Source organism: Pogona vitticeps, chromosome 1 (assembly GCF_051106095.1).
Source record: "Pogona vitticeps strain Pit_001003342236 chromosome 1, PviZW2.1, whole genome shotgun sequence".
NCBI lineage: Eukaryota > Metazoa > Chordata > Lepidosauria > Squamata > Agamidae > Pogona > Pogona vitticeps.
In genome coordinates this window covers 36,727,870-36,742,239 of record NC_135783.1, presented here as the reverse complement: position 1 = coordinate 36,742,239, position 14,370 = coordinate 36,727,870, and the positions used below count along the sequence as shown (strand labels likewise).

Genomic DNA, 14,370 nt, shown 5'->3' with positions numbered 1-14,370 from the left:
TATTTGCAAAAGAAAATGAGTGTTCTGTAAAAAGATCTAGTGACATTTTGCTGTCTTGATGAAGCATTTCTACCTGACTTTTCTTAATTGTCAGTGACAGATCTGATGGCTTAGTGAAGATAACAATCAGGATAGAATAAGAATTCAAATTTATTGGTCTTCTAAGTTGTATTCTTTAGGTCACAGCTAACTGATGCCCCTTCACTAGTACAAGGCTCTGACCATGGGAGTAATAGTAATTTTCAGCAGACTACATTTACTTAGTCCAATTTTCTCCAGAGGATTAGAGAACTTTTTGCCACAGGATGGAAGGAAGAATATATAGTTAAAATCACCTCCTTTCTTGTTTCACTGATAGAAGCCTTCCTGGATCAGGCTTCTATAATTACAGAAATACAAATTGGATATTATGTACAAAGCAAGATACTGTGTTAAGTTTGTATTTTAAAAAATCACTAGATGGAAGTTCCCTGTCCCTGGGAATTTGTGGGATCCTGATCAAAAAATCCAACAAAGTACACATTTTGTTTACTTTAAATATAAGCATTGGTTCAAGTGTTGCTTTCCTATTTCCCAACATGATGTTTTGCAAATGAATGGGTTTGATGCAACTCCGAAACTTACTGATGGCTATTTTATGTGGCACAGCTGTGTCACTAAAAAACATTAAAAGGGATGTATGATGCAATAATTCCAAGAGTACACACTGAACCTAAGAAAAAAGCACACAAGAATCTAACAGTTGGCAAGCTTCTTCTTATGTGAAGGAAGGACAGAAAAAGCATTTGTCTAAGAAACTACTTAAGTCTTTAATTATAGTTAGAACAAGAAAGAAAGAAAAATCACAAACTCTACTGTTCACAGGACAGCACTTCTTGGTTCCAGTATAATTATTCATATACTGTATCAAATATTGTATTTCTTTGAGTTTGGCCTGGTCAGAGACACAGCAAAGCTTTTGACACTGGTCCCTTATCCACTGGCTGAAGTCCTGTTGCACAGTTATGCAAATGATGGGTGTAAACTGCCATAAGTTAAGAAATCTAAGCAGACATTATCTGTTGCACTCTGAGTTGTACAACTTGGCATGCAACCGATAATGTCTATTGCTATTTCTTATGGTGATTCATATTTAAAAGTGATGTCATTTGTGTAATTGTACAACAGGATTTCAGCAGCAGAAACTCATTCAAACAGATATAACAAATTCTTAAACATGTTCAATAAGATACTTTAATAATTCAGATTGATTTTGCATACCTGAGTGGATATATGAGTTAAAACTGGCAGCACACAATCATGTAGCTAGCCCTAAAATGGTTTTCTCCCTATAGCAATGCTTACTTAATGTTTACTGTACCACTTACCTTCTCTTGATTTACTGTGAAGGGGGGAGATCATTTTGTCTCCTTACCTTTAAAACAATTACCGTATCTTCTTGATCAGCTGAATCTTCAGTACCATGTGCTTATAAATGACTGATTGCTAATTCCTACCCAAACCAAGGTAAATAAGTCTAATGTTAAACCATCCTGGTAAGGACCTTACAGCCCATGGGCCAAATCTGACTAATAAATGACCACCAGTTGGATCACCACCTACATTTAGCTATACAGTGCAATCTTGAGTTGTTTACCATTCTGAATACAGTCACTTACACTTGTTCTGGAAAAAGCTGGACTGGAGCTTTAGGGTGACATTCTGTTTGCATGTACCTGGGGTATAAGCCCTGCTGATCTGAGTGAGAATTGAGAGTAACATACACAGAACTGAAGTGGTGGTCCTCCTCTTTGTAGCTGATTTCAATATATAAGCTTTGTCATTGGTACATCTGTTGCAGTATGCCACTCCATCCAAGATGTTACTCTGCTGTGGTTTCAGCAAGGGTGGACATCCTGGGTGTGACATTAGGAACTGTTTACATTAAATCCAGGACGGAGAACATCCAGTAGTCTTCCAGATATTGTTGGACTGAAACCTTAAGAATCTAGCAAACCCAATGGTCAATGATAACGAGAGCTGCAATCAAACAAAATCTAGTCATCACATGTTCTCCATCCCTTTATCAGCTTGTCAGACTCCATCATGAGAAAGGTATTTCTAAGCAATTTAACTCAGAAGAAAACTGCAGTGGATTCAATGAGACTTACTTTCTACCTCACAGGCACTTTTAAAACTGTAACATAAAGTTTACTACAAACTTAAAACAATACATGTGTACATTTATATGAGAGACATGAATAAAGCCTATTTCTGTCAATGTGGTCATCCTGATATCTTAAGATGAAAACAGAAACTTTTAATGGAAAAATGACATTTATTACTACTGTATGTTCTACAACATCCATTTGATGCAAAAGAAAAACTGAACAAACTCATTAACATTAGATTCATTTGGTTTCTACAACTGAAGCCACATACAAGACTGCAGACTAAATATGTGGTCCTTTACAGTTTGCATTTTGGGTTGTAGAACACTCTGTTACCCCATTCCTCCATAAGTTTTACTAGTGTATATTTTCTTCAGTAGGAAGAATACTATACTACAGAGTGCTCCACATAACTGTCATATATAATGCACTAGCACTATTTTATGGCACCATGTGTGCCTTGATACAGCACTGCTGGGACATATGAGTATAAACTACCAGAGAGCCAATCACATAAAGGGCCTTTAACTAAGAATGGCAGGACACACACTTTGTGTGTGTTTCTGCCTTGGGTCCTGGCAAGAAGTATTTCTTCTTCCATGAATCACAAGAGCAATTAACCAAATGTTTTCCCAGCTTTTCTCCAGTAAGTGATTAGTCTCAGGAAGCAGAGTATTATGCATCCCTCTTGACCACAGTTTCCATAGGGAGCTATCTTGCTTTACTGTCTTCTGTGTGAAGAAAGAATATGAGACACAATTCTCTTTGTTGCAGAACTTGCTGTTCTCCTGCAAAAAATTAATGTGACAAACCTTCTCTTCTATTACACACAAATGAAATTGTCTTCAAATATAGCTACTTTTAACTTTATAAACACATACTGTTTTGTTTACACAGAGAAATCATAAATCCAAAGATTGTAAAACACTAAGAGGTAAGAGAGAGAAGCAGTTTGCTCAGCCTTCTGTCACTTCCAAGTTTCTCCACTTCTGCATTCAACTATCCTCCCTAAGGGGTTTTTCCCACATGTTTCCCTTTTATATCCTGCATGTCTGCTGGGTTCAAAGCTTCCATCTCTTTACTGTGCTTTATGTATCAAGCCTCACTGCAGGCTAGCTTGTCTTTCTTCTGCATCCTTTGTTGTTTTCAGCTTTTGGCGGCATCTTTGAATTAGGAGCTCACTAAGGCGTAGATCATGCTGAACATAAAGAAAAAAGTACAGAATGAAAGCATCCGTTTGAAATATGTGAAGCCACCTACATTTTTCTTTGGACCCTACAGTAATTTATGCTGACTCTGAAGTCCTGATTTCTTCCTTGCAATACCTGCCTGCTTCTTCATGGCACCTGCACATTGCATAAAAACTATGATGGATGTAACGATGATACTTGGAACATGCACAACATTTAACTTTCTTTTTTTGCTGTCCCCCCATAGTTTTCAACTTGTGCCTGAATTTGCATTGAATCTATGGTATTTTTACCATAAAGGTAAAGGTTCCCCTTGACATTTTAGTCAGTTGTTTTCTACTCTAGGGGGCGGTGCTCATCCCCGTTTCCAAGCCATAGAGCCAGCGTTTGTCCGAAGACAGTTTCCGTTGTCACGTGGCCAGCGCAGCTATACACGGAATGCTGTTTACCTTCTCACCGAGATGGTACCTATTTAACTACTCGCATTTACATGCTTTCAAACTGCTAGGTTGGCGAGGAGCTGGGACAAAGTGACGGGAGCTCACTCCGTCGCGTGGATTCGATCTTACGACTGCTGGTCTTCTGACCCTGCAGCACACCAAGGCTTCTGCAGTTTAGCCCGCAGCGCCACCATGTCCCTATTACCATAGTGTGTTTTATCTCCAAAATGTCTACTAGCAAGTCTTTGAAGTACAGACAATATTTCTATTTAAATGTTGTTTTTTATTTGTTTAAAACACTTTTGGACAGCAGAAAAATCAAGTTTAACAACAGATTTGGAAGGGAAGGAAAGGACATTTATTTATCTTACTTATAGACACTCTTTCATATCCCCAAAAGCCATGCCTGCACTGTCAATGGGACTGAGAGAAGGGCCTTGTCTGACAATCTTAAGTGCTGAAAAGGCTCATATGGGGAGTCCTTCAGGTAGCCTGGCCCCAAGCCATATAGAACTTCATAGGTAATGACCATAACATTGAAATGCACCCAGAAACAGACTGACAACCAGTATAGTTGTTGTAACAAGAGCATTATATGCTCTGTCTGAGTGGTCCGCAGCTGGAGGAAATGGGAAAAGGAAGCCCAAGCTCCTTCCTGGACTGTGCAGCCGGTGATGGAGGACTGCCCAGGTAGTGCACAGAGGCTTGTGAGCAGAGCAACTGTCCGGGAGGTTGGGGAAGGGAACATGCAGCACCTGTGATGCCACACGGAGATCTTTATACGAAGAGGCACTACATAACTCATGCTCATCTCTAATTGTCACCCAACCAGTTAACCTGGTTTCAGAGATTATTTGAACAGAAAACTGGCCATTGTGGACACTTTTGGAGCAAGCAGAAGGAGGATTCTGCCTTCTGCAACCACTCTTTCTCCTGTTAAAAATGAAAAATATAGTATATCACAGAAGTGAGTACACCCCCTCACATTTCATAAATATTTTAGTATATCTTTTCATGTGACAACACTGAAGAAATGACACTTGGCTACAATGTAAAGCAGTGAGTATACAGCTTGTATAACAATGTAAATGCACTGTCCCCTCAAAAAAATGCAACACAGAGACATTAATTACTAAACCATTGGCAACAAAAGTGAGTACACCCCTAAGTGACAATGTCCAAATTGGGCACAAAGTGTCAATATTTTGTGTGGCTACCATTATTTTCCAGCACTGCCTTAACTGTCTTGGCATAGAGTTCACCAGAGCATCACAGGTTGCCACTGGAGTCCTCATCCACTCCTCCATGATGACATCACAGAGCTGGTTCCCTCAATGAACTGTAGCACCCCAGTGCCGGCAGCACTCATGCAGCCCCAGACCATGGCACTCCCACAGTCATGCTCGATTGTAGGCAAGACACACTTGTCTTTGTACTCCTCACCTGATTGCCGCCACACATGCTTGGCACCATTTGAACCAAATAAGTTGATCTTGGTCTCATTGGACCACACGACATGGTGCCAGAAATCCAGGTCTTTAGTCTGCTTGTCTGCAGCAAACCGTATGCGGCCTTTCTTGTGCATCATCTTTAGAAGAGTCTTCCTTCTGGGAGGATAGCCCTGGAAACCAATTTGATGCAGTATGTGGCGTATGGTCTGAGCACTGATAGGCTGACCCCCCCACCCCTTCAACCTCTGCAGCATTGCTGGCAGCACTCATACGTCTATTTCCCAAAGCCAACCTCTGGATATGACGCTGAGCATGGGCACTCAACTTCTTTGGTCGACCATGGCGAGGCCTGTTCTGAATGGAACCTGTCCTGTTAAACCATTGTGTGGTCTTGGCCACTGTGCTGCAGCTCAGTTTCAGGGTTTTGGCAATCTTCTTATAGCCTAGGCCAACGATGGCAAATCTATGGCACACCTGCCACAGCTGGCACGCGGATCCCTTTCTGTATGCGAGCCATAGGTCGTGAGATCACTACTCCCCCCCCCGCACAGCCCAACCTGAGAAGACGGCTTCAGCTGCAGTGCTGGTGCTTTGGCAGGCGGATCAGGAGCAGCTGGTGCTGTCAGTGGATCCGAAGTGGGGTCTTGAGGCACCTCCATGCTGGGATTCCCCTTCCACCGCCACTTCCAGTTATGCCGCCGCCGGACACCGCCCGCTGTTTTTCTTCTTCCCAGTTTGGCCTAGGCCATCCTCATGTAGAGCAACAATTCATTTTTTCAGATCCTCAGATAGTTCATTACCATGTGAAACTTCCAGGGACCAGTCTGAGAGAGTGAGAGCAATAACAGTTGCTCCCCTTTCACATGTGAGACACTAAGGGGTTTCATGACACAATGGAGGGAAAAAAGCTTGTTGTGTTTTAGTAGTGTCCAACTTTTTGTGACCCCATGGACCAGAGCACGCCAGGCCCTCCTGTCTTCCACTGCCTCCCGGAGTTGGGTCAAATTCATGTTAGTAGCTTTGATGACACTGTCCAACCATCTTGTCCTCTGTCGTCACCTTCTCCTCTTGCTTTCACACTTTCCCAACACCAGGGTCTTTTCCAGGGAGTCTTCTCTTCTCATGAGATGGCCAAAGTATTGGAGCCTCAGCTTCAGGATCTGTCCTTCCAGTGAGCACTCAGGGTTGGTTTCCTTCAGAATTGATAGGTTTGTTCTCCTTGCAGTCCAGGGGACTCTCAAGAGCCTCCTTCAGCACCACAATTCAAAAGCATCAATTCTTCGGCGGTCAGCTTTCTTTATGGTCCAACTCTCACTTCCGTATATCACTACAGAAAAAAACATAGCTTTGACTAATCGGACTTTTGTTGGCAAGGTGATGTCTCTGCTTTTAAAGATGATGTCAAGGTTTGTCATTGCTGTCCTCCCAAGAAGTAGGCGTCTTTTAATTTCGTGCCTGCTGTCACCATCTACAGTGATCATGGAACCCAAGAAAGTAAAATCTGTCACTGCCTCCATATCTTCCCCTTCTATTTGCCAGGAGGTAATGGGACCAGCTGCCATGTTCTTAGTTTTTTTGATGTTGAGCTTCAGATTGTTTTTTGCACTCTCCTCTTTCATCCTCATTACAAGGTTCCTTAATTCCTCCTCACTTTCTGCCATCAGAGTGGTATCATTTGCATATCAGAGGTTGTTGATGTTTCTTCCAGCAATCTTAATTCTGGTTTGGGATTCCTCCAGTCCAACCTTTCACATGATGTATTCTGCATATAAATTAAATAAGCAGGGGGACAATATACATCCTTGTCGTACTCCTTTCCCAATTTTGAACCAATCAGTTGTTCCATATCCAGTTCTAACTGTTGCTTCCTGCTGAAGCCGACCTTGTAGGATTTTGAGCATAACCTTGCTAGTGTGTGAAATGAGTGCAATTGTACAGTAAACAGCTACTTGGGCCCAATTTGGGCATTATCATTTAGGGGTGTACTCACTTTTGTTGCCAGTAGTTTAGGCATTAATGACTGTGTGTTGCGTTACTTTGATGGGATTGCACTTATATAGTTATACAAGCTGTATACTCACTGCTTTACATTGTAGCTAAGTGTCGTTTCTTCAGTGTTGTCACGTGAAAAGATATACTAAATATTTATGAAATGTGAGGGGGTGTACTCACTTCTGTGATATACTGTACTTCCTATTTCCTTTTTTTTTTTTTTTTGAGTACAGTACAGCCCTTACAAGCATTGAGTCAACATGTTCCTGAGATATTCTGAGAGCTGCAGGGCAAAAACACAATGTTTATTCCCTCTGTTTAAAAGCCAGGGATTTGTTGCCATCACTTCTAGTCTGGTTCTCAGTAACTAGTACTTTGGTACTTCTCGCTACTGTATCTGTTCAAAATATGATTCAGTGCTTTGCCATTCCATTTACTCATACCTGCATTCTGTCCTCTTTGTCTTGCTACCTGCCCTCCTAACTTCCAAATTCAGAAAGGTCAAGAGGTTTATTTACTCCACTCTCTTTGCATATAAACAGCCTGCGCTATGGGAAGAGGTAATAGCAGATTACATAATCCATAAAATATATTACTATTTATCAGACGATGTTCTATTGCTTTTATCCACCCTCTACACCTGGAGTGCATCAGGTTGGGGAGTTTCTTTATAGGAAATGAACCCAAGCTTACCAGTAAAGATAATAGAAGAACGAGAGCAGATAGAAAGCTAGTTTACACCAGGCCTCTCTTTGGCAGTAACTCAAGGTATCTGCATTCATTACTGCTGGTGGATCATATGCTAGTTCTGTACTGTCTGCTGGACAGTGGAAATACCTGAGAAAGAGAAAAACATGTGGAAAGAATCCAGAAGTTACACCTGGAAGTTACACTAAACTACAAATGAATGTTGTTCACTACTATCTTAGGTGATAAACAGCTTTCCTTTTAGTATTTTGCTGCAGAACTTTAATTCGCAGCATGCATTTTTCCTCTCCAAAGAGAAATTCATATGAAGAACCAGAATAAAAATTCATGCAGCTAGTACAGGAAAAATATACTAGAGGAATAGTAGAGTCTTGGATTTTTCCTGCAAAATCTATATGAATTTTGCATCTCAGCATATTTTAGCCTATTATCCCATCAAAAAAATGACATATTTTATCAGAAACAACTCATAAAAGGTCCAATTCCCACTCATAACCCTTGGGATAACTTGATGCTTGAAAATTCATCTGTATAAAAAGATAACCATGTGCCCATTTCCAATATTTCCCATGGAACTCTAGCAACTTTATCTACAGGGTTGCAAAAAGAAGGGTAGACACCAGTGTGGCTGAAATCTATAGAACCACACATGAGGCCAGTTATCACGAAGCACTTGCTACACACAGCCAGGGAACGCCCAAGATATTTTGCTGCCTAAGATGTTCCAGTGAGTACTTTCTCATTGCCCATGCAAAAAAAAGAGCAATATGGCACTGGAGAAAGCACTGCACATCAAATGACAACAATATATGAGTGCATGGATTGCCTGCCAGTGAGCATGAGCTAGCCTGTTTTACCTTTTCACTGTATTGTAATGTAAGTGCTAAAAGCCTACCTGCTTTGTTATATCAGGCAACACAGAGACTAGGTCAGGAAAGGGTGGCCCCAGGAACAAAGACAACTCCAAGAAGAATTATGACTTACCGCCAGAAGTGATAGAAAAGCAGAGGAATATTCAAACCAAGGGTCAGCCATTCTTGAGCACACAGAAACATTATACAGAAAAGGCTATGGATGGAGTATTCTGGCAATACTAGCTGGGGGCGGGAGGGAAGAAAACAGAAATGGTTAGAAAGTTGTTGGAATACAAACAATTCTAATGGTTCTTATTTATTATCATTATTATTTTTTAATGATCTTGTCATAAAATTAGACATGCAATTATTTGCAAATCTCCTACTCTGCTGCCTAGCAGGCCTGGGTACATTTGGGTAGCTTCAGTCTGTACCATAATTATATGGACCTAAAGCAAAAGGAGCACTGCATCCAATCCAAACCTATTGCTTCCTCCCCTTCTGCAGGAAGAGTTATGTAGCCATCTGAAAAGAGTGTTTGAAATTCTGTTCTGTGTTTTGTTTGGGATAGTCAGTTGGACGTTTTTTGAATGCTAGAGTTTCCTGTAAAACAATGAGGCAAAAAATTGGGGGGGGGGGACTTTAGTTCTCAATGTAAATGAATACTTTCTGAAAGCTTTAAAAATGCCAGTGAGTGCTACTGGCTATCATGTGTACAGTGATAAAATTCTAGTAAATTCCCATGAATTTATTATGTAGATTGTTGCTCCATTTAACCTACAGACACAAAGGCTTACACAGCCTGTTTCGCCTACATTTTGGAGTGCTGCAGGATGGGTGGGTGCACTCTCAAAGATAGCAATCAGGCAACAACTTTATTAGAGTGCATCAGCCCACTCCCAGAACATTCTCACCCATCTCTTACTGGCCCCTGTCAAGAGGATTCTACTTTTCTGGTGCAAGTAAGATCACTCTGATTTGGATCAGTTCCACCACGTGTGATCATTGGAAACAATCCAAAGCAAGCCTTCCTCCTTCAATTTGCCAATATTGTGAAGTCACTTAATAAGTAAGCCACTTCAGGATATTGGCAAATTAATCACTTCCCCTACTCTGTAGCGAGCAGGGGACATGAAAAGAAAAATATTTTTGACTAGAAGTAGACTATTGCTAATTCACTACATCAGTTATAATTAGAAAAAAAAGATCTTTTATTTGCTTTGCCTTAAAGGGCCAGGTGAGATTTTCTCACCTGGCCCTTTAAGAGAAGGCAAATAATTTTTTAACTTATACAGTGCCTCAACAATAGTCTATATCCTGTATCCTATATTCAATTTTTTTTAACTTCCCCTAATCTCTGCTAAGCAGAGGAAATGAATAATTTGACAATATTCCAAAGTGACGTGCTCATTAAGCCACTTCACGATATTAGCAGAAGCCATTTCTGTGTGAACAGTTGGGTTTGATTAGATCATTCTAATCAAGCCCACTAATTCCCAGGTGGCCCACACAAGCTCGTTCCTTGCTGCTAGTGTAGCCGTACCCATAATTAACTAAAGCTTGGGGCACTTCCAGAACATATGTTTTTTGTGCAGTTTTCCTGCCTCATTCACAGGATTTTATGCAGGATCAAGGCAATGTTGTCTTCCACTTGTAACCATTAGTGTTTTCCTATTATTTTCTAATCTTCCTTTCCCCAAAAATAATGGTTAAGGATTAAAATACAGAATAGTTGAACAATATAGCATAATTTAATTGGTGGTGCTCAGGGCTAGCCATCTGGAAGCACCATTCATAAAAGCCTAATGAATTTTGAATATATTCACAGTAGAATATATTCAATATCCCATGTTGCCCTTGAGGGGAATTGCGGAACAAAAAAGGGGGAATTCAGCACTTATAACAAGTAGAAAAATGGGGGAAACAAGGTCTGATGCTCTAGAGAAGAAATGCATTTACTGATGGAATGAAAGGCTTAATGCATTTTCTGATGACATCCCCTGATACAAGAGCTGAATTGCCTCAGCCACAAACAACAGATGTTATCCTTAATGTTCTACCATTACCACTCTGCTCTAAAACATAGCAGAGAAAATGTCAGCACACCTATCTCAGGCTCAGTGACTTTCAGTAACTATGATCTGACGTAAACAATTAGCACAGTAGAGTGCAATGCAAAGCAGTGGCAGTATCACATGTGGCCCCCAGGGGCATCTTTTCTACATTCCCCTGAGATTCCAGGTGCCTTCCCTACTAAAAAAAGGGGGATTTCTAACCTGTGTTTTGTTTTGTTTTCCCCACTGTCTTGGTAGGGGATCCCCTAAGACCTTCAACATCAAGAAGAAGAAGAAGAAGAAGAAGAAGAAGAAGAAGAAGAAGAAGAAGAAGAAGAAGAAGAAGAAGAAGAAGAAGCTGTAGCTGTCGCTTATAAGTAACCACCTGACCACTTTCTAGTTACTTTTTTAAAATGGCTGAAATCCTCTATTTAGAGGCTCAGTACAGCCTGTGGAGATGCTGGGAATGTGAACTGGGCTCCCCAGCCCCTTCAGCTTGCCTTTTTGTAATATGATATCTGGTCCATCTTTGAGATCATTGGCTGAAATTCTCAGAACATAAATGTAAATTTCATCCATGCTGCTTAGATGCTTTTGAACTTCTTTCCTGCTATTAATGCATGCCCGTGAAAGACATAAATGCAATTTTCAATACTTTTAAAATGGTTTTTAATCTATATTTATGTAAAGTAATGGCCATGCCATCAACTGCACCAGTGGGCTGTACAAATGAATTTAAAATGACATTTCAACCTGTTATACACTTATTTTCAGATTTTAAACTTCCCTCTGTATGGAAAAATTCCAAAGTATATTCACTCCTCCTCTGCTCATCACCCCACAAACACAGAGTTTATTCATTTCAAGATACAGCTCCCCATCCATTAATGTTCAGTTCTTTCCAAAACACTGGGAGGTGGTGGGCACATTTAGGCTGTTAAAAACTTGGCCATTGTAGCAGGCCTTCCCTGAACAAACAGCTTTATGGTACAACAGTGTTTGCTAAAATACCATCCATCACACCGCCATGCTTCTTGTTTTTTATAATTAATGCTTTTAACTGTAATCAATAGCATTGTACTTGTTTTACTACACTTTGTGATATTTGCTTTATGCCCCAATTGTATTATTATTGTATTCTCGAAGGCTTTCATGACTGGGATCCAATGGTTATTACAGGTTTTTCAGGCTGTTTGGCTGTGTTCTGGAGGTTTTTCTTCCTAACGTTTTGCCAGTCTCTTCAGAGGACAGGAGTTAGAACTTTGTCTATGTTCTGGTGTAGCATTGGGATAGTACAAAAAACACCCTGATCACCATAATCACCCAATCTCCTGAAAAGGACAAAAAGCTGATCCCACAGCTGCAAATACTCAAATATCCCACACACTACACCAGAACACAGACAGAGTTCTAACTCCTGTCCTCTGAAGATGCCAGCCACAGAGACTGGTGAAACATTAGGAAGAAAAAACTCCAGAACAAGGCCAAATAGCCCAAAAAAACGTATTCTCAGAGGCTTTCACGGCCAAGATCTGATGGTTGTTGTGGGTTTTTCAGGCTCTTTGGCCATGTTCTGAAGGTTGTTTTTCCTGACATTTCGCCAGTCTCTGTGACCGGCATCTTCAGATGACTGGAGTGGGAACTCTGTCCATGCTCTGTTGCTGTTTGTTTGATAGTTGGGTATTTATAGCTGTGGGAACAGCTTTTGTCCTTTTCAGGAGATTGGGTGATCAGCGTTTTTTTGTTGTGGATGTATTGTTGTGATAAGTGGGAGAGATTATCTGTCACTGTGGTTGATGGGTGTCTTTAGCTGGTCTTTTCTGTGCAATGATCCCTTGTCCTTGTGGCTGGGTAGAGTTCGTTGACCTTCTGCAGGCTGTATTTTCCAGTGCTGAAAGCCAGGCCTTGTTCAGTTTCAGACTTTCTTCTTTTTTCTTGAAGCTATGCTGATGTTTATGGATTTCAATGGCTTCCCTGTGCAGTCTAACATAATGATTGCTGGTATTGTCCAGTACTTCAGTATTTTGAAATAGAACTTCATGTCCAGCTTGTTTAAGGGCATGTTCAGCTACAGCTGATTTTTCTGGTTGTTTTAGTCTGCAGTGTCTTTCATGTTCTTTGATTCTGGTGTGAATACTGCGTTTATATATACCTGTCCACAACTGCAAGGTATCCGGTATACTCCTGCAGTGGTGAGGGGGTCCCTTTTGTCCTTTGCTGACCGTAACTTTTGTTGTATTTTTGTGGTTGGTCTGAATACTGTTTGTAGGTTGTGTTTTCTCAAAAGTTTCCCCATGAGGTCCGTGACCCCTTTGATGTATTGCAGAAATACTTTATTTATGGATGGCTGTTTTTCCTCTTCAGTTTGGTGTTGCTTTCTTGGTTTTATGGCTCTTTTGATTTCATTCTTGGAATAGCCATTCGCCTGTAGGGCCCAATTCAGATGGTTGAGTTTGGTGCTGAGAAATTGAGCTTCAAGTTCCGATTTGCACGGTCTACCAGTGTTTTGATTATGCATCTTTTTTGTCATGGATGGTGGTTGGAGTTTTTGTGTAGGTCTGTGTGGGTGGGTTTTTTATAGATCTTGTGTCCCAATAGGAGGGAGGTCAGTTTTGCATATGACCACGACATGTAAGAAAGGTAGCTGGCCCTCTATTTCTTTTTCCATGGTGAATTGTATATTTGGGTGGATGTTGTTAAGATGGTTTAGAAATTCTTCTAGTTTTTCTTCATAATGGTTCCAAATTGCGAAGGTGTCATCCACGTATCAGAACCAGACTGTGGGTGTGAAGAAAGCCAAAGCCAGAGCCTGTTTTTTTAAAATGTTCCATATAGAAGTTTGCTATAACCGGGCTGAGGGGGCTCCCCATGACCAGAAAGATCTGCTGGAGGAGTGTCAGAGTGTCCTTTATAGGGATACTACGTTAAAGCTAATCAGTCTGTCCCCGGGCTTGAGTTTTAGGGTGCTGATCTTGCTTATGAAATGTCCTGAGTCTTTGATGTAGGATGAGGTTTGTCCAATGTGGTTCTGTAGGAGGGTGGCTAGGTGTTTTGCTATTTCTTATGTCGGGGAGCCGATGACACAAGAAAAAAATTGCACTCTCTTCAGTTTCTCCCTCTACGGAGGAGTGGGAGGAAGCTTTCAGTTTCTTAATAACTGATTAGATTCTGAAGCAGCTTAAGTAAAGTGACAGCTTAAGCCATCCACTTTGGATTGATCATGGCAATCACATCTGCAAGAATGAAGCCGAAATGAAGTGATCCTACCTGCACTTAAATAACTCCTAACAGAGACCCCAAAAAGTGTGGGTAGGCAAGAAGGAGAGACAGGCTGGTTAACAATTGTCTGTACATCATGTGGTCAATGAAAAAAAGAAACCCGTCCTCAAAGAGGACCAAACCATGGAACATATCTCTGTCTGATCACACCCTTAGTCCCACATGATAATATTTTATACAAATGTTCTTAGTACCAATTCAGCAGTACATTCTGAGCTTTAGATACAAATGGTGAAGGCATGCACAGAGGTA

General features: G+C 40.9%; 1 protein-coding gene across 2 annotated transcripts in view; it reads right to left on the bottom strand.

Moving 5' to 3' along the window:
* Positions 1-2,297: 2,297 nt before the first annotated feature.
* CNIH3 (cornichon family AMPA receptor auxiliary protein 3) overlaps positions 2,298-14,370 on the bottom strand; it is a 108,562-nt gene continuing 96,489 nt past the window's right edge. For both annotated transcript variants that reach the window (XM_020786654.3, XM_020786655.3), the window contains 3 exons: positions 8,916-9,028; positions 7,917-8,060; positions 2,298-3,348 (listed from right to left, as the gene is read on the bottom strand). In XM_020786654.3, coding sequence (XP_020642313.1) covers positions 3,321-3,348; positions 7,917-8,060; positions 8,916-9,028 — 285 coding nt within the window. In that variant the 3' untranslated portion in view covers positions 2,298-3,320. The remainder of the gene's footprint in view (positions 3,349-7,916; positions 8,061-8,915; positions 9,029-14,370) is intronic.